Raw genomic sequence first — 18666 nt, forward strand, 5'->3', positions numbered from 1 at the left:
TGGGTAAAAGACATGAAGAGACACTTTTCCTGAGAAGACATCCAGATGGCTAACAGACACATGAAAAAATGTTCCACATCATTCATCATCAGAGAACTGCAAATCAAAACCACCATGGGATACCACCTCTCACCAGTTAGAATGGCTAAAATTAACAACTCAGGCAATGACAGTTGCTGGCAAGGATGTGGAGAAATGAGAACTCTTTTGTGTTGCTGGTGGGAATGCAAACTGGTGCAGCTGCTCTGGAAAACAGTATGGAGGTTCCTCAAAAAATTAAAAATGGACCTACCCTACAACCCAGCAATTGCACTACTAGGTATTTATCCAAAGGATACAGGTGTGCTGTTTCAAAGGGGCATAATGCACCCCAGTGTTTACAGCAGCACTATTGCCAACAGCTAAAGTATGGATAGAGACTAAGTGTCCATCGATAGATGAATGGATAATGAAGATGTGGTGTATATACACAGTGGAATATTACTTGGCAATCAGAAAGAATGAAATCTTGCCATTTACAACAATGTGGATGGAACTAGAATGTATTATGCTAAGCAAAATTAGTCAGAGAAAGACAAATATTATATATGACTTCACTAATGTGGAATTAAGATACAAACCAAACGAACAGAAAGAAAGAGAAGCAAAAATAAAAATGGAAGGGGATAAAACTTAAGAGATTCAAATATAGAGAACAAACTGAGGGTTGCTAGAGGGGTTGTGGGTGTGGCGGAGGGATGGACTAAATGGGAAAGGTGCATTATTGACAACACTTGTTGGGATGAACACTGGGTGTTATATGTAGGGGATCAATCACTCACTGGATTCTACTGAAATCATTATTGCCCTATATGCTAATTAACTTGGATGTAAATTAAAAAATTAAAAATAAATCCATTTGGATCTTGTGAATGAAAAAGATTAAAAAAAATTTTTTAATGTTTTATTTATTTCTGAGAGAGAGAGAGAGAGAGAGCGAGAGTGAGCAGGGGAGGGTCAGAGAGAGAGGGAGATACAGAATCCGAAACAGCCTCCAGGCTCTGAGTTGGCTGTTAGCACAGAGCCTGATGCGGGGCTCGAAACTACAAACCATGAGATCATGACCCGAGCCAAAGTCTTATGCTTAACCGACTGAGCCACCCAAGCGCCTCTGAAAAAAATTTTTTAATGCAAAAATAAAATGAAATTTAAAAAAAGATCATTCTGGGGGCACCTGGGTGGCTCAGTCAGTTAAGTGTCCAACTCTTGCTTGATTTTGGCTCAGGTCCTGATCTCATGGTTTGTGAGTTCTAGCCCCATGTTGGACTCCACTCTGAAAGTGTGAAGCCTGCTTCAGATTCTCTCTCTCTGCCCCTCCACCCCGTCTCTCTCTCTCTCTCTCTCTCAAAATAAATAAACGAACTTAAAATGATTCTGGCAATGATGTTGAGAATTGTTTAGAATCTTCAAAAACACGTTTTCAATTGTGGTACAGTATACACGTGTATGCATATGGTTACCTGAAACAAAGGTTTCAGGAAACAATTCTGTATTAGTTATCTTTTATTGTGTTAAAAGTTAAAATTTACTAGATTAAGAAACCAAACATCTCACAAGTCAAGATATCTCATGAAGTTGCAATCATCTGAAAGCTTGATTGGGATTGAAAGATCTTTTTCGAAGCTATCGCACATGACTCTTGGCAGGAGGTTTCAGTTTCTCACTATGTGGTTCTCTATGTAGGGTAGCTTGGGTATAGTTACAACATGGCATCTAGCTCCTCACAAAGTGAATGATCCGAGAGAGTGACCCAAGACGGTAGCACTATTGTCCTTTATGAGTTAGTCTTGTAAGTGGTAACATCATCAGAAACAAATCATTAAGTCTAGTTCACATTCTGAGAGAGAGGAATTTTGCTTTCCCTCTTGAAGCGAGCAGTATCAAAGAATTTATGGAGATACCTTAAAACTACCACAATACTTGTTAGGAGAGTGAGTCATTCATGAGTCTTTTCCTTCCTGCATGCCTTGCTGGGTATGCTAAGTATACATGGCCCAGAGTGCTCTTAACCTGGACCATTTCTCAGGATTGTGTTTGTAGCAAGCCAACTTGAGGAATGAGGTAATGTTTCCCACTGGGACAGAGCAGGCTTACTGCTTGTTACAAGAGTGGTGGACTCTCTAAATTCAGTATCCTCAGTGGCCATGCAAAGCCATTGCATGTGTAGCTCTGTTTGAGCCCCTCTTGCTACCTGTGGAAGTTAGGGGTAATGGAGCCAATGTAGACATGATGCTTCTGCTCTTTGCTGTGCTGTGAGTAATAAAGTTTTTTTGTTTCTGAACCAGGAGACTTACGTGTTCTGTCTGATAGGCAGAGGGAGATTTGAAAGAACCACAACAGATACTAGGCAGGAACTAACAAAATATGGACAGCAAGCTAACTAAAGGACCCTAGGGGCAACATCACGGGTTCAAACTGTACAGCTGCATGATTTTCTGCGGTAGCAATCAGGATTCAGTTGTATAATCAGTGAAGATATTTCTTTTGGATTAGTCAAGGACAAGGGAGTTTGGAGTGTGAAAATTTTTTTTCAGACTTTTGTGGTATAATTTATGCTAAGCTGAATGTACTTAAGTATATAGTTTGATGAGGGGTACCTGGCTGGTTTAGTCAGCAAAGCATATGACTAGTTCGAGCCCCACATTGGGTGTTGAGGTTACTTAATCTTAAAAAAATATGTATATAATTTGATGAGTTTTGACATTATACACCTATGACACCATTACCCCAGTCAAGATAATGAACATTTGCATCACCCCAAAAGTTTCCTCTTCCTCCTTTTTTGATCCATGCCTCCCAACCCCATCCCCAGGCACACAGTGATTTGCTTTCTGTCATAATAAATTAGTCCTAGAATTTTACATAAATGGAATCATACTGTATACTTTTTTTTGGCCAAAATTCTTTTTTTGTCAGTTATTTAAAGTGCAAGAATTATTATTTTGTGGTTGTATGCCTGGCATATTAAAAAATTTTTTTTGAACACTACCTTCCCTTAAGTTTATGAGATTAAAAAGCTAGTAGGAAAAATTCAGAACTAGTAAATTTCTTTCTTTTGTTATGTATATGAATATAGTTCTGATAATAACAAAGACCCCACATACAAATGCCGTTTTGGATCTGAAAGTGACTTGAACATTAGAGTGCACACCTGCTAATATTGAAAACTTGATGGGAATTTTTGTTACTGGATCTTAGCCTGTTCAGTGTGATTTAGTGACATGACTACATGAAAATAGAATTGTGCACAAAAGCACGGTTGGGAATTTTTTTTCTTGAATTTGGCAGTTTAATGTTCTGATGGCATGATTCCTGAGGCTCTGAATTAATTAATTACTCCTTATTTTGTTAGTTTTACTTTGTTCTTTTGCCCACCATCTTTTAAAAAAGACTTTCTCCTTAATAGAAAGGTAAAGGTGATTATTCAAGCTTTATACCTGGAAAACCTAAAATTAAAGAGTACTAGATGAGTAGGACGCACTGTCTTAAAACTGTGTTTAATATTCTATGGACAGTTGAGATGTTCTCATCAACAGATGATTGTGGTTAAGTATAGTAGTTAAGAGCTTCCAGGGCTCTGGAATTAGGTGCCCTAATTCATATCTTGACCTTACCACTTTAGATGTCACCGAACAGCTAAAGGCCTCACTTTCTTCATCTCTAAAATGGAGATAACGACTGGACCTATGTTATGGGAGGCTTTTACAAATTTTTAAAAGTGTTTATTTTTTTAGAGAGAGAGACACACACACACGGAGACACAATGCAAGTGGGGGAGAGGCAGAGAGATAGGGAGACAGAATCCAAAGCAGGCTCCAGGCTCTGAGCTGTCAGCAGAGTCCGACTCGGGGCTTGAACCCAAGAACTGTGAGATCATGACCTGAGTCAAAGTCAGATGCTTAACCGACTGAACCACTCAGGTGTTCCAAGGGAGGCTTTTAAATATTAAATTAGATCTTATGAAATTTTTAGCATCATGCCCAACATGTGGTAAATACTCACTAAATGTTAGCTTTTGTTATTATTGGAAGAATTATGGATAATGAATGACTCCATTATTTTAAGAAATATTACTTGAAAAAAGAAAAAGATTTGCATCCCTCTTTGATCTTGAAATAGAAGTCATTCAAACAGTAATTACTTGTCACCTACCTCACAGTCTAGATTACTCATGAAAAAGGAGGGGTGCCTAGCTGGCTCAGTTGGTAGAGCATGTGACTCTTGATCTCTGGGTTGTGAGTTCAGTCCCCACATTGGCCATAGAGCTTACTTTAAAAAAAAATCATGAAAATAAATTTTTACTTCTTGAGCTAAAGTTAGACCTGGAGAGAATTTCTAACATTGCTAGTAAAATATTGCAATTTCTGAATTTGCTGTACTATTGGTATTTCTGAGATGGAACTGTAAAGATTCCGGCTCTGTGTATTTTCTGTGCTGCTTATTGTTACCCTAGGGCTATCTTTATTAAGATGAGACTACCAGTGGTATTTCTAAATACCATGTTTGAGTTTGACTAAAGTATATGGATTCTTTAAAATCATATTTCTGACCATGAGTTTCTTGGGTAGTGTTTTCAATGAAGAAACACTACTTATTTGAGAAAGAGAGAGAGAGAGAGCGCGCGCGAGAGAGAGCGAGCGAGAGCGTGCATGGAGGAGAGGGGCAGATGGAGAGAGAGAGAGAATGCTAGGCAGTCTCCATGCTCAGTATGGGGCCCAGTGTGGAGCTTGATCCCATGGGATCGTGACCTGAACTGACGTCAAGAGTCTGATACTCAATCGACTGAGCCTCCCAGGTGCTCCTGATTTATTTATTTTTATTACTATTATTAAATTTTTTTTAATGTTTATTTTTTGAGAGAGAGACCCCCACCCCACCCCAAGAGTGTGAGTGGGGAAGGGGGAGAGAGAAAAGGAGACACAGAATCCAAAGCAGGCTCCAGACTCTATGCTGTCACCAGAGAGCCTGATACAGGGCTTGAACCCACAAACCGTGAGATCATGACCTGAGCCAAAGTCGGACGCTTAACTGACTGAGCCACCCAGGCACTCTCACCCCTGATTTATTTTTGAGAGAAGTGTGGAAAGTAGACATCTATGATATGTGTTTTAAAAATTTGTTTTAATTATACTTGTAGAATATTAACATACATTTTTTAAAGAATTTAAACTTTATTGTAGTATGAATATAAAGTGAACCTGAAGTCTCCACCAACATTTTGTCCCTCACCTCCCCTTACAATACAAGTTACTTTCTGCTAGTTCCGTTTGTTTGTTTGTTTGTTTAACAAATAGTTTATTGTCAAGTTGGTTTCCATATAATACCCAGTGCTCGTCCNCTGCTAGTCCCATTTGGCATTGGCACGTTTTCAAATTTGGCATTTCCCTTGTAGGAATTTTTAAATATATTTTGTATAGATCCTTATGCATGTTAGACATGTATATTTTTTAAAAAACTTTTTTAATGCTTATTTTGAGAAAGACAGCATGAATGGGGGTGGGGGGGGAGGGAGAGAGAGAGAGAGAGAGAGAGAGAGAGAGAGAGAGAGAGAAAGAAAGAAAGAAAGAGGGAGAAGGAGAAAGAGAGGAAGAGACAGAATCCGAAGCTGGTTCCAGGCTCCAGGCACAGGGCCTGATGTGAGGCTTGAACTGATGAACTGTGAGATCATGACCTGAGCCTAAGTTGGCCGCTTAATGGACTGAACCACCATGTTAGATATATTTTTCTCCTAGTTTTTGGTTTTTATTTTAATTCTGCTTATAGTATTTTTTGGTATAATACTTTGTCATTTGACATAATCAATCCTATTATTTGTTTTTCTTTGTGGTTTTTGCTTTTTGTTTCTTAAGAAGCTCTACCTTAAGTTCATAAGGATCCTCTAGTACTTTTGATAGATTTAAAATTTATATCTTTAATGTACATAGAATTTATTTCTGTATGAAATAGGGGTATAATTTATTATTTAATTTATTGTTTTTCCAAGAGCACCAGTTATTCAAACCCCATTTGTTGAATGATTATTTTTCACTCTTTTGAGATATATGTATATTTTTTTTTTAATGCTTTTTTTTTTTTATTTCTAGGAGAGAGAGAGAGACAGCGTGAGCAGGGGAGGGTCAGAGAGAGAGGGAGTCACAGACTGAAACAGGCTCCAGGCTCTGAGTTGGCAGTCAGCACAGAGCCCGACGCGGGGCCCGAACCCACAAACCGCGAGATTATGACCTAAGCGAAAGTCGGATGCTTAACCGACTAAGCCACCCAGGCGCCCCTATTTTTTACTCTTTTGAAATGTTACTTTAGGATATACTAAGCTTACATATATAATTCAGATGTATTCCTGGACCAGTACTATACAGTTTTAAATACTATGGCTTTAAAAGGCTGTAAGTCCTGAGGTGCCTGAGTGGCTCAGATGGTTGAGCATCAACTCTTGATTTCAGCTTGGGTCATGGTCCCAGGTTCGTGAGATTGAGCCCCACATTGGGCTCTGTGCTGAGCGTGGAGCCTGCTTGAAATTCTCCCCCACTCTCTCTTCCCTTTCCTTACCCCTCTCCCCTCACTCTCTTCCCTCCTGCCCTTGGACTTGCTCTCTCTCTTTAAAAAAAAAAAAAAAGGGCTGTAAGTCCTTATGAGAAATCCTGGGTTCAGTCAGATGTGGGTCAGAGTCCAGATTCCACCCCTCCATACCCATTGGGCATTATGCAGTATCCTGTAATCATATTACATTGTTTTCTCAATGAGTATGAATAATCACACTACATAAGATACCTATAAACAGTAAGATACCTCACACCAGATCAGGTTAGGTTTTACTGCTATGTGAGTTAAGAAACAAAACTCACTTTTAGAGAACTTTTTTGATTTTTGCATTACAGGTAAAGGATCATGGACCTATAATTTATCTTGCTATTTAGGGAACATCTTCCATCTTTGTTTTTCTGTTGCAAGTTATTTATGTTATTCTTAAAACTTTACTCTTCTGTTTGAATATTAGAGTCAGCTTGTTGAGTTATATGAGAATCCTGGGAGATTTTTACTGGGATATGCAGTATTTGGGAAAGAACTGGTAACTTGTACATTGTTTCTTCTTATCCATGAATATGGATAGTTTTCCTTTTGTTTAAGTGTTCTTTCAGTAAAGTTTTATATAGCTTTTTACAAAAATGCTTGTATGTTTTTGTTAGATTTGTACCAAAGTGTTTTTATGGTTTTGTTGCTACTGTGAGTGGGATTTTTAAAAAAAATTGGATTTTCTAATTGTTATTACTAATGTACAGGAAAGTACTGATGTTTATTTGCGTCTGACCGATTTGTAGAGTTCTATTATTTTAATAATTTGTCAGGTAATAACATTGGGTTTTCCAGTTAGAAAATCACATATTCACACATTGAGTTTTATCTTTTTATTGCTAGTCTTTATACCCCTTATTTCTTTTTCTTTTCCATTTGCATGGTATGGTTTCATTATTCAGTTTTGAGACATGCAAAATACTGTTAAAATGTTTACAGTGAAATGTGCTGTAAACAAATTTTGAATGAATGAATCAATCGATGATAAAAAGGGAAACCTTATGTGGGAGTAATGAAAAGTTTCTGACAGGGAGATGTTTATTATTGGAGGATTTAATGTGTGATCTTTTCATTGCAGATATGGTGTAAGGTATTTCTTCAAGACTGGACACCTGAAGACCTGTTATTTCTGATTAGCCTTAAGCAGACTTAAAGCCATTGAGAAACCTCACAGAATTTCATATATTGCTTTCTGCTTTACATCTTTCTTGGCATCTAAGTTCAGCCTGCAACCATGTATGGAAGTGCTCGCTCAGTTGGGAAGGTGGAACCAAGCAACCAGAGCCCTGGGCGTTCACCTAGGCTTCCACGTTCTCCTCGCTTGGGTCATCGTCGAACCAATAGTACAGGAGGGAGTTCTGGAAGCAGTGTTGGAGGTGGCAGTGGGAAAACCCTTTCAATGGAGAATATCCAATCCTTAAATGCTGCCTATGCCACGTCTGGCCCTATGTACCTAAGTGACCATGAAAATGTGGGTTCGGAAACACCTAAAAGCACCATGACACTTGGCCGTTCTGGGGGACGTCTGCCGTATGGTGTCAGGATGACTGCTATGGGCAGTAGCCCCAATATAGCTAGCAGTGGGGTTGCTAGTGACACCATAGCATTTGGAGAGCATCACCTCCCTCCCGTGAGTATGGCATCCACTGTTCCTCACTCTCTTCGTCAGGCAAGAGATAATACAATCATGGATCTGCAGACACAGCTGAAGGAAGTACTAAGAGAAAATGATCTCTTGCGGAAGGACGTGGAAGTAAAGGAGAGCAAATTAAGTTCTTCAATGAATAGCATCAAGACTTTTTGGAGCCCAGAGCTGAAGAAAGAACGAGCCTTGAGAAAAGATGAAGCTTCCAAAATCACAATTTGGAAGGAACAGTATAGAGTTGTGCAGGAGGAAAACCAGGTTAGTNTTATTTTTTTAAAGTCTGTTTATTTTAAGAGAAAGGCACATGTGCATGGGGGAGGGGCAGAGAGAATGGGAGGGAGAGAGAATCCCAAGCAGGTTCGTTGCTATCAGTGCAGATACCACCACAGAGCCCAATGCAGGGCTCAACCCACAAACTGTGAGATCATGACCAGAGCCGAAATTAAGAGTCAGATGCTCAAACCAACTGAGCCGGTGCCCCTTAAAGGAGAATTTTACAGTAGCCACCTCATTGTTCATCTTCTACTTTATTTTGGGGTTAGGTTAAAAATTATGAAGTGATAAACTTATTTGGATTTCTTTAGTGTTCTTGAATGATTATAAGAATTAAAGAAGGAATTAGAAATGATCTGTCTTTGATGATGTAAATCTAATTTAAGATTTCTGTTGATTGTTTTACCATTCTATTACTAATACTCAGTTCAGGCATTCATATCTGCTGTTTTGGTTATTTAAAAAAATGTTTATTTATTTATGAGAGAGAGAGAGAGATGGAGTGTGAGTGGGGGAAGGGTCAGAGAGAGGGAGACACAATCTGAAGCAGGCTCCAGGCTCTGAGCTGTCAGTGCAGAGCCCAAGTGGGACTTGAACTCATGAATCATGAGGTCATGACCTGAGCCGAAGTCAGATGTTTAACTGATTGAGCCAACCAGGTGCCCCAGCTCCCAACTCTTTTGGTTATTTAAAGAAGATTGCTATTTGGATTGTTTTGTATGTTAAAGCTCCGGACTTACTTTTTCAGTAATTTTTATTAGCTTTTTTTCTCTGATCATAAAAATAATACTGGAAAACATAGGTATAAAATCAATATTTACCCCAAATCCTCCCATCTTTGATAACTTTGTTCTTCCATCATTAACATTTTGTTGTTTGTACCTAATGAACTATTTCTGTGCATGTACACGTATAAAATTTATACAAATAGAATATTAAAAGTGTTACATTGTGACCTTTTTTAGCCAACATTTCTGCTGTATATTAAAGTTCTGTGATGTATATCTGAATCATTATTTTAATGTCTATATACTATTGTGTCTGTACTGTTTAACATCACAGAGTTAAAATGTTTCCAGTTTATTTGATAGTACAATACGAATTAAAAACTAAACTTTTAATTCATTTGAATGAGATTTCAAAATAATTAGAAAGTATGAGAATTTTCTTCTTTGAGATATATTATAACCTCAACTACCTTGCTTTTACTTTTTAACCAGTGATTAAATGTAATTTGTCATCACACAAAATCTGAATGTTTTGTTAGTACACTTAACTCTTAGCAGCCCAACCTATTTAAAAAAGAGGAAATGTAAAAAAAAAAAAAAAGAGGAAATGTCCTTTAAAAAGTATTTTCTAGGAATTTTCTTGAGTTTGAGTCTCCAGGACTTTAAAAACGTGAAAAGAAAGAAAAGAACTAAAATAGACCCTAGTGTTAGATGTTGAAAGTAAGGACAGGATTCCTAATGTTGGTTCTAATGAATTTATTTAAAATATAGATTTCCTGGCCTTGCTTCATAGCTCTGGAGATAGAGTTCAGCAGCTTATTTTTTATTTTTTATTTCTTTTAAATGTTTATATATTTTTGAGAGAGCGCATGTGAGCAGGGGTGGTGGGGCAGAGAGAGATAGGGGGACAGAGGATCTGAAGCAGGCTCTGTGCTGATAGCAGTAAGCCCCACATGGGGCTTTAAACTCAGAAGCTGTGAGACCATGACCCAAGCAGAAGTCGGACGCTCAACCGAATGAGCTACCCAGGTGCCCCAAGTTTAGGATTTTTAGAATGGGGTACTATCTAATTCTTAAACTAGTCTGTTGCCCATCTGCCATAGGGAATTTATGATTCTCTTGTCATCTTTGAGCTCAGTTGTGACAGAAGGGAAGAGAAATAAGGGACTGTTGGCTCAATGCTTTTCAATATTTTAAATATTTTTTTCTGCCTACTACACTTCAGGGAAGTAGGTACATAATGATTATTACCTGTGACAGTGACCCTTAGTAGAAGGAATGTGTGTATAAGAAAAGTGTTTAAAATCTTAGGCATTAGGTATGTTTATTTAAAAAAAAGCATTCAGATGATTGAGAATTTCCATACCTTGAGAATCATTGATGTATAAGACAATATATTTAGGTGATATATGACAATAGAATGGGGAAACACATTTTCTTCAGTGAGGTATAACACCAAAAGCTTATCATTCCTAAGTATGAAATAATAGATACATTCTGAAAGTTTTTACAGTCTGGTGTTGAATTATAAATATCAAGAGAAAAAATAAGTTTGCTTTATTTGGTCTTGTGGTAAGGTATCAACATAGCATAGGTCTTAAAAAGGTCTTAAAAACTGTATCTGTATTTCGAGGATAGATACTAAGTTTTTTTAATTTGTAAAAATCAGATTGATAAATTTGGAGTAAGTATTAATAGTGTATCAATGCTCAAATATGAGGTACTTTGTATGTATTTAGACAGGCATCATAGTGCATCATACTTGAGTATTCAATCTCAAATGTTAATAAAAATCAGTTTACTTACATTTACCTGAAAAGTGGCTGAACTATAACTTATTGTAATAAATAGTGAATGAATGAATGAACTATTCCCTTTACAGTAAGTTTCTACCTTTCAAGAGTGTGTTGATAGTATGTGTGAATAAATGTAATGTGTATAAATGTAAGTAAGTGTATATATAATTTAAAGTGGATCTTGGTAGAAGTTGAGTTGAGATTACTGGATTTATTGTTAGCCTAGCCTACAATAGGAATTAGCTAGCCTCCAGTGTACCTTTCTGATGATGCTGAAAATATGCCTTTCACCAAGATGGTTTTTCTTATCAAACAATTTGGAAATGTCCATTTTAACAGGAAAAAAATTATTGGTATATGTCTTTATTTTGAAATAATTGAGGCAGCTAATTATGCTTATACTTTGAAAGCTGTGTGGATAAAAAGTAATGTCCTAATTACCAAGCTACATTGAAAGGCAGAATATTTGAGTCTTCTGCAAAGTGTGTATTGGGAACTCTGCACTTCAGTCCAGTGGAAGTGAAACAGTCCACAGGCTATGATGCCAAAAAAACCATATGCACTGAAGGAGGGTGAACACAGCCTTATCTAGATTCCACCCCTTGCCCTAATTAAGCACTAGTGCTGGCAGGAATATATTCTTCCTGCACCCTCTGTAATTACCACACAATCCTAAAATTGTATAACTTCGGTCCAAAAAGCAAAGGGTGCAATTTTAAAGTAAAGTGAGACATTGCAGTGAGATACAGAGAACTGGGAATGCTAATTAATAGATTATAGTGAGCGACAGTGGGCCCTAATTAAACTGCATTCATTATACCCTCCAGAGCCCTCAGAGGTCGGACATTTTCCACTTTACAAAGAAGAATGGTTTAATAGGATTTACAGTAATTAAACAAATTTCCTCATTCCAGTTTGAGAGTGGGGATTTAGATGCCTTCTAAATGTTTGATCTGATTGGGCCACAGAAGTGTGTTCTAGAATCCTGTCAAATGTAAAAACACATTTGCTAAGAATTGCCTAATGTGTATGGCTCATTATTATGGAGTCCTTTTAGAAAATTGTTTCTAAAATAAATACCCAGCTGTTTTTATGTCTCATAGTCCTTTTGTTACTGAACTTTCAAATGTTGGTGGCTGGAGATAGGAAACAGTACATGGTTTTTTATTTTTTTATTTAAAAAAATTTAAGTTTATTTATTTTGTGAGAGAGAGAGTGCCAGTGGGNGTTCAGATCCACAAACCATGAGATCATGACCTGAGCTGAAATCAAGAGTTGGTCGTTTAACCTCCTGAGCCACCCAGGTGCCCTGGAACAATACATGTTTTAACAGGAAAGACCTTTCTTTTTTTCCCCTTAATTGAGAATGAGGAAGGTTTTTAGTGTATGTTTGGTGAAGAACAAAAGTCCAGCTGTGAGCTTGGTTGAATTGCAAACCTAAGGCTTTGGATGATTTATATTTTATTTTATCTAACCAACATTTAACAAGATAGTGTCATACTTTTTTTTTTTTTTTTGGATATTATGGCTTTTTATTGTTTTATGTTTATTTNAATGTTTATATGTTGATTTTGGTTGAAAGCTTAATTTTGAAAATAATTATTTTAAAGCACTGTCTTTGGGATTTTGTGTGGTCAGTAAATTCTATCTAATACTCTAGTGTGGCAAGCAGGTTTAATGTTTTGTGGGTTTTTTTGGAATCTGATTTTATTCAGGACTTTTATTTTTGAATTTTGATTTTGTTTAGGGATCAAGAAAATTTTCAAGTTCAGAAATACAAAAAGATAAACTAACCCTATATAAATCTTTGGTCATTTGTTCTCACTGTTAGGACACTGGTGGCAATTAACATTTTTACAGTTTTAGGTTGTATCTTGATTTGTCACATGGTGAGAGCTATTTGAATTTAATGTTTCTTTTTTTTTTTTTAAATTTATTTTTGAGAGAGTATGAGTGAGGGAGGGGCAGAGAGAGAGAGGGAGAACCAGAATTCATCGCAGGCTCCAGGCTCTGAGCTGTCAGCACAGGATGTGGGGACTTGAACTCACGAACTGTGAGATCATGACCTGAGCTGAAGTAGGATGCTTAACCAACTGAGCCACTCAGGCACCCTGAAATCTATTTGAATTTAAATAAGCTTCTTCATGAGTTTTCTGATAGTTTCACTGTCATTTATTTATTTATTTTTTAAGTAGGTGCCATGCCCAATGTGGGGCTTGGACTCATGGCCCTGAGATTAAGAGCTCTTTACGGACAGCCAGCCAGGCACCCCTGTTTCACTCCCATTTAAAGTCTGATCTTAAAATCTGGACTATTTGTTTAGCTTTTTGATAATTCTGTTTTAACATAAAGATGAATTGTGAATGATAAAGCAAAATGATTTATTGTGGATAAATGTGTATATCCTATTCTATTTTCCGGATAGATGTGATCTTTTTTGATGTTTCAGAAATGAGATGTGTTAAAGGAACTATGTAGAATGCCCTGATAAAATTACATCAGATTTAAAATAGAAATGTTCCTTTGAGGGGCTAATTATTTTGAGAAGGAAAATTTGTTCATGTTTGGCTTCTACACATTTAAGCTACCTATCCATTGGATCTTATCATGTACAAAGTATGAGGTGTGGATGAGAAATTTGCCTTGCAGAGTTGGTAAATTTGCTTTACTTGAAATGTAGTGAAATGCTATGAAAAATGATTCAGTGAATCTAATAAAAAATGTGCAAATATCTGACAGGGCTTATTTGTGAGGAAGTAAGAATTTGCCAGAGGATTGCAGCTGCTTTTTCCCTAAACGTTCTCTTCTGGAATTTCCCAGGGCAATCTAGTGATTTCATCTCAGTGACAGAATAGTTTGTAGGAGTTTGTTAATTTATGTGTAACTTTGCAGGTAGTAGCTTAAATAGGAGCTGAGAAATCCACTTTTGATTTTCTTGTGTCAGAGAAACCAGAAAATGAGCTTAGTTTTTAGTTATATTGAATAAGGGAGGACAGAGTTCCATTTTACTTTCTATTTTATTTTTTTAAAGTTTGTTAGACAGAGTATGCATGAGTGGGGGAGGAGCAGAGAGAGAAGGAGAGAGAGAATCCCAAGCAGGCTCTGGGCTATTAGTGCTAAGTCTGACACGAGGCTCAATCTCATAAACTGTGAGATTATGACCTAAGCTGAAATCAAGAGTCAGATGCTTAACTGACTGAGCCCCCCCAGGCCCCCCCACCCCCCTTTTACTTTTTAAAAGCATACCACTCTTAGAATTTGACATCATGTTATGGGTGCCCTATTTTCCCAGAAGGGTATTGGAGGGCCCTAGAAACTGTGCTTACAAGAGCTGGTTGAGGGAATGAAAGAAGGGAAGATTTATGACATTTTATTTATATGGTGTGTATTTAATACGCAGCCATGTAGAAGGGAGTGTTTTTCCTTTTTCATTGTTTATTTTTTTGGCGAGAAGGCCAATGCTAGACAAATGGGTTTAAGAGGGTTATAGATTTTTGGCTCCATGGAAGAATATACTGTATTTTCTAACAAAGCTATATCCATTCGGTGGAAGAGTCAATTTCAGAAAGTAAGGCTTGACCATCACTAAAATTGGTTACAGGGAGGCCAGAATGTCTGACAGCTGTGTGGGTGTGCTTCGTCTTTCAGCTCTTCAGAATGCCTGAAGTGGTGTGGAGTAAAGTGGTACTTCAGGAAGAACCATTTAGGGAGTTGTCCTCTGCATCCTCCCACCCCCTTTAATTCTTCCCTCCCTTCTTCCCTCTCTTCCTTCCCTTTTGGCAGCTTCATTGAGATATAATTCAGTTCATCCTTTAAAAATGTGTAATTTTTCTTTCTTAATCTGGGATTTTATTTGAAGAGGGATTTGAAGGAAGTAACAGAAAGTTGCCCTAGGGATTCTTGAACGAGGAAATGAATGACATAACAAAAAGTACTATTTAGGAGCAGCTTTTATTGCTGTCAGCAGAATGGATTGAATCGAGGAAGGCAAGGAAAGCAATTGATGTTGTTGCAGAAGGCCTGGATTAATATGGTTAATAGGATGGAGAAGGTGGTTCATAATCATGGGGCATTTTCAAATATTTGGATATAGACTGTGATGGCAAGAGAGAAGACTGTGCGGGACCACGTTATTAGGGGAAATGTTTTTGCCATTGATGAAAAGTGGATAGAAATTAGAAAGCGGAACTGGAAAGCATAAGTGTTTGGAAATAAGAGACTAATGACTTTGACCTTAGGTCCATGCCCATAGACATTATTATATATATGTTTGTTAATGTTGGAAAATTTACTGATCTAGTTTCACAAGCTCTGCTTGTGGGAGTGGAGAGGAGGAGAGAAGCTATTAAAATAGTATATGTTTTATATGTATTTTCTCACTGAGCTATTTTTCTGTTTTGATCTTTGTTGTGGTATTTTTCTTTGAAGGAAGATAATTTGAGTGAGTCTCTCAATTCCTAAAAGTCACTATTCATTAAAAAATTGTGATAATGGTTTATAGTCCTGTCATAAACAGACTGCTTCAGTAATAGATGTCCTTTATCTTATTTTAGTTAACAAGAAGTTCATTGAAGATCATGTAGCTTTGCATGATGAATTTGGAGTAAATTTGTCAAAAAGAAATATGCAGAAAATGTGCCTTCAGTGAGAAAATGATTAACTTTGTATTGAAAATGTCCTGTTCTTCCCTTATGGGCAAGATTAAAAATGCTTTTTTGAACTGTATTTTTCTGTGTTGCCATATGCATCTCTAAAAATATTAATTTTCTTCCTTGGAGTTGGGAATTTTTAACATAGATCTGTCAAAAATTTTTCATATTATTAGCAGTAATGCTAATTGAAACTACCTCTCTTTTCTCTTTTGTTCTGGCACTCTTTCCTCCTTAATAGGCTCATGGTAAATTCTGTTACATTTTGACAGTTAATGGGAAATACTGGGTTGAAGTGATACCTGTGTAGCTTTTAATTTCATCTGTGGAGGCCTTGTTAGCTGAGAAGGTGAGAAGTAGTTCACCTTTGATGTGCACACAGTACATCCTTTAACAGTGGCTGCTGGCCTTGTATACTTCTAGAGTTTGTGATATGCAGAGACCTTTTTCACTTTGAAATCATTCTTTAGATAACTATTCTGGCCTTAGATGAGCCTAAGGCACTTGTATGGTCCCTTTTAACAGCAATTCTCAAATATTTTGGCCTTGGGATGTTGTATACTTGTAAAAATTATTGAGTCCCAAGCAGCTTTTGTTTATGTGGGCTTTATCAATATTTGCTATATTAGAGATTAAAATAGAAATTTAAAACAACTTATTAATATATTTAAAAACAAACCCATTAAATGTTAACAAAAATAACATTTTTAATGAAAATTAGTTTTGTAAGTCTTATGTCTAGCCTCATAGAAGATATCTGATTCTCATTAACTGCCTCTGCTTTCAGTGATCTGTTGCAGTTTTTGTTTGGTTGAAGTATTTGAAGAAAATCAGGTCTCACATAAATAATGTGGTTGGAAAAAGCAGGAGGATTTTAAAAGCCTTTTTAGATAATTGTGGATTTTTTTTAAGCGTCTTATTTATTTCTGAGAGAGAAAGACAGCATGAGCAGGGGAGGGTAAGAGAGAGAGAGGGAGACAGAGTCTGAAACAGGCTCCAGGCTCCGAGCTAGCTGTCAGCACAGAGCCCAACACAGGGTGAACCCATGTACATGAGATCATGACCTGAACCGAAGTCAGCGCCCAACGGACTGAGCCACCCAGGCGCCCCAATTGTGGATATATTTTGAAACCACACCAAAATTCAATGAGTAGTAGTAGTTTTTAAAATTTTTTTGACACTTCATTTGAGGTATGTTTTATTTGCCACAAAACTCATTTTAAGTGTATAGTTAAATGACTTTTTTCAAGTAAATTTGCTGAGGTTGGAACCATAACCATAATCCAGTTATACAACATTTTTATCAGCAAGTGGTAGTTGCACTGTGAAATCTGAAATCTTATCAGAGAGTTTTCTGTATTTTTTTACATTAAAATGAATTGCTCTGTCTTGCACTTTAAGCAGGTCTTTCACATGTAGAGGGATGCACATGAATACATATACTTTCTCCAACACTTGAAACATTGTGTACTGGTTATTTAGAAGATATTGGTTCATTGTGTTATGCAGATCTTCCAAATGTTGCCACATTTCATTAGACAAATTAAAAAAAATTTAAATCATTATTATTACTTGTCTCATCAGAAAATTCTTTAAGATTTGGTAAGCTGTGAAGCTCACCAGGCAGGAGATAGAAGCTTTCCAAAATTCTAATTTTTGCTTGAAAATTCAGATTTTATTATTGGCAAGAAATATTGTCAGTTAATTGTTTTTGAAGTGACATGTTTGGTTCATTAATTTTTGAGAAAACTTTAGTCATAGAGGAGTCAAATAATCATAGGTTGTCAGTTCAGTCTTTTACATGAAAAGGATGTTCATTGAAATAATCATTGTATTTCAATATGCAGCAAAAGTGCTCTATGCCTCTTTGAGTATGTTACTTGAGCAAAGAGAAACCTGAGTGATCTGACTGGGGTAAAATATTACAGGCAGAAGGGACAAACACCCCAAAGGCCTTAGGATCTTCTGATTCTGATAAGAGGTTGCCACTAAGGGTCTTGGCTTGATTATTCTTTAGCTAATGTTCCTCTTCTCTTATCTGTTCAGTGTTGTAATAAGATGTCATAGTCTTTTTTTTTTTTTTTTTTGAGTTTATTTATTTTGAGAGAGAGAGAGATAAAGATAGCTTGGGCACGCAAGTGGGGGAGGGGCCATGAGAGCCTAGGACAGCATCCAAAGTGGGCTCCGCGCTGACAGCATAAGCTTTTGCTGACATCAGCAAGACTTTTACTTCTTTGTCATTGTTTAGGAAATTACACTATTTCTTCAGTCATAGTAATGGGAAAAGACTGGGTAAAACCTAATAGGTCAAAATTTAGCTCAGATAATATGAAATAAAAGGAGAAGGCTTCACTAGTCTAGAAAGCCAAAAAAGTGCTTCAGAGTTTTGGAGTGAGTTTATGTACATTGAATAAAAAGTCCTGCTTTGAGATCTATTGATGTTTTCCTTTTCCTGGTATGCTATGAAAGTGTTCATCTCTTATTAAATGCTAGTTAAAAAAAACCTTTTTTAATGTTTATTCATTTTTGTGTGTGAGAGAGAGAGACAGCATGAACAGGGGAGGGTCAGAGAGAGAGGGAGACACAGAATCTGAAGCAGGCTCCAGGCTCTGAGCTGTTAGCACAGAGCCTGAAGTGGTGCTTGAACTCAACGAGCTGCGAGATCATGACCTTAGCCGAAGTCGGATGCTTAACTGACTGAGCCAGGTTCCCCATTAAATTCTAGTTTTAATGTTTATTATTTATTATGTATTTTTGATTTAACAAATATTGGGTATCTACTTTATATCATTCTATTTTTCTGGTGAACTGCCCTAACTAGAAATAAAACTGAAAGCAATGTGAAAACTTGACTAGATGGTAACTTGTTGCCTTGAGTTTTTGAACTCCTGAGTTAACACATTAAAACTAAAGTAATTTTAGTGATTTGGAGGATATGTGCAAAGAATACAAAGATTTTTCTCTTG

At 36.9% G+C, this 18666-nt stretch overlaps 1 protein-coding gene across 5 annotated transcripts in view; it reads left to right on the forward strand.

Annotated features, from left to right (window-relative positions):
* Positions 1-18666, forward strand: part of ERC1 (ELKS/RAB6-interacting/CAST family member 1) — a 490295-nt gene that overhangs the window by 28950 nt on the left and 442679 nt on the right. For all 5 annotated transcript variants that reach the window (XM_077759231.1, XM_077759233.1, XM_077759232.1 and 2 more), the window contains exon 2: positions 7688-8512. In XM_077759231.1, coding sequence (XP_077615357.1) covers positions 7844-8512 — 669 coding nt within the window. In that variant the 5' untranslated portion in view covers positions 7688-7843. The remainder of the gene's footprint in view (positions 1-7687; positions 8513-18666) is intronic.

The sequence above is a fragment of the Crocuta crocuta genome, unplaced genomic scaffold (assembly GCF_008692635.1).
Source record: "Crocuta crocuta isolate KB4526 unplaced genomic scaffold, BGI_CrCroc_1.0 scaffold72, whole genome shotgun sequence".
Lineage (NCBI taxonomy): Eukaryota > Metazoa > Chordata > Mammalia > Carnivora > Hyaenidae > Crocuta > Crocuta crocuta.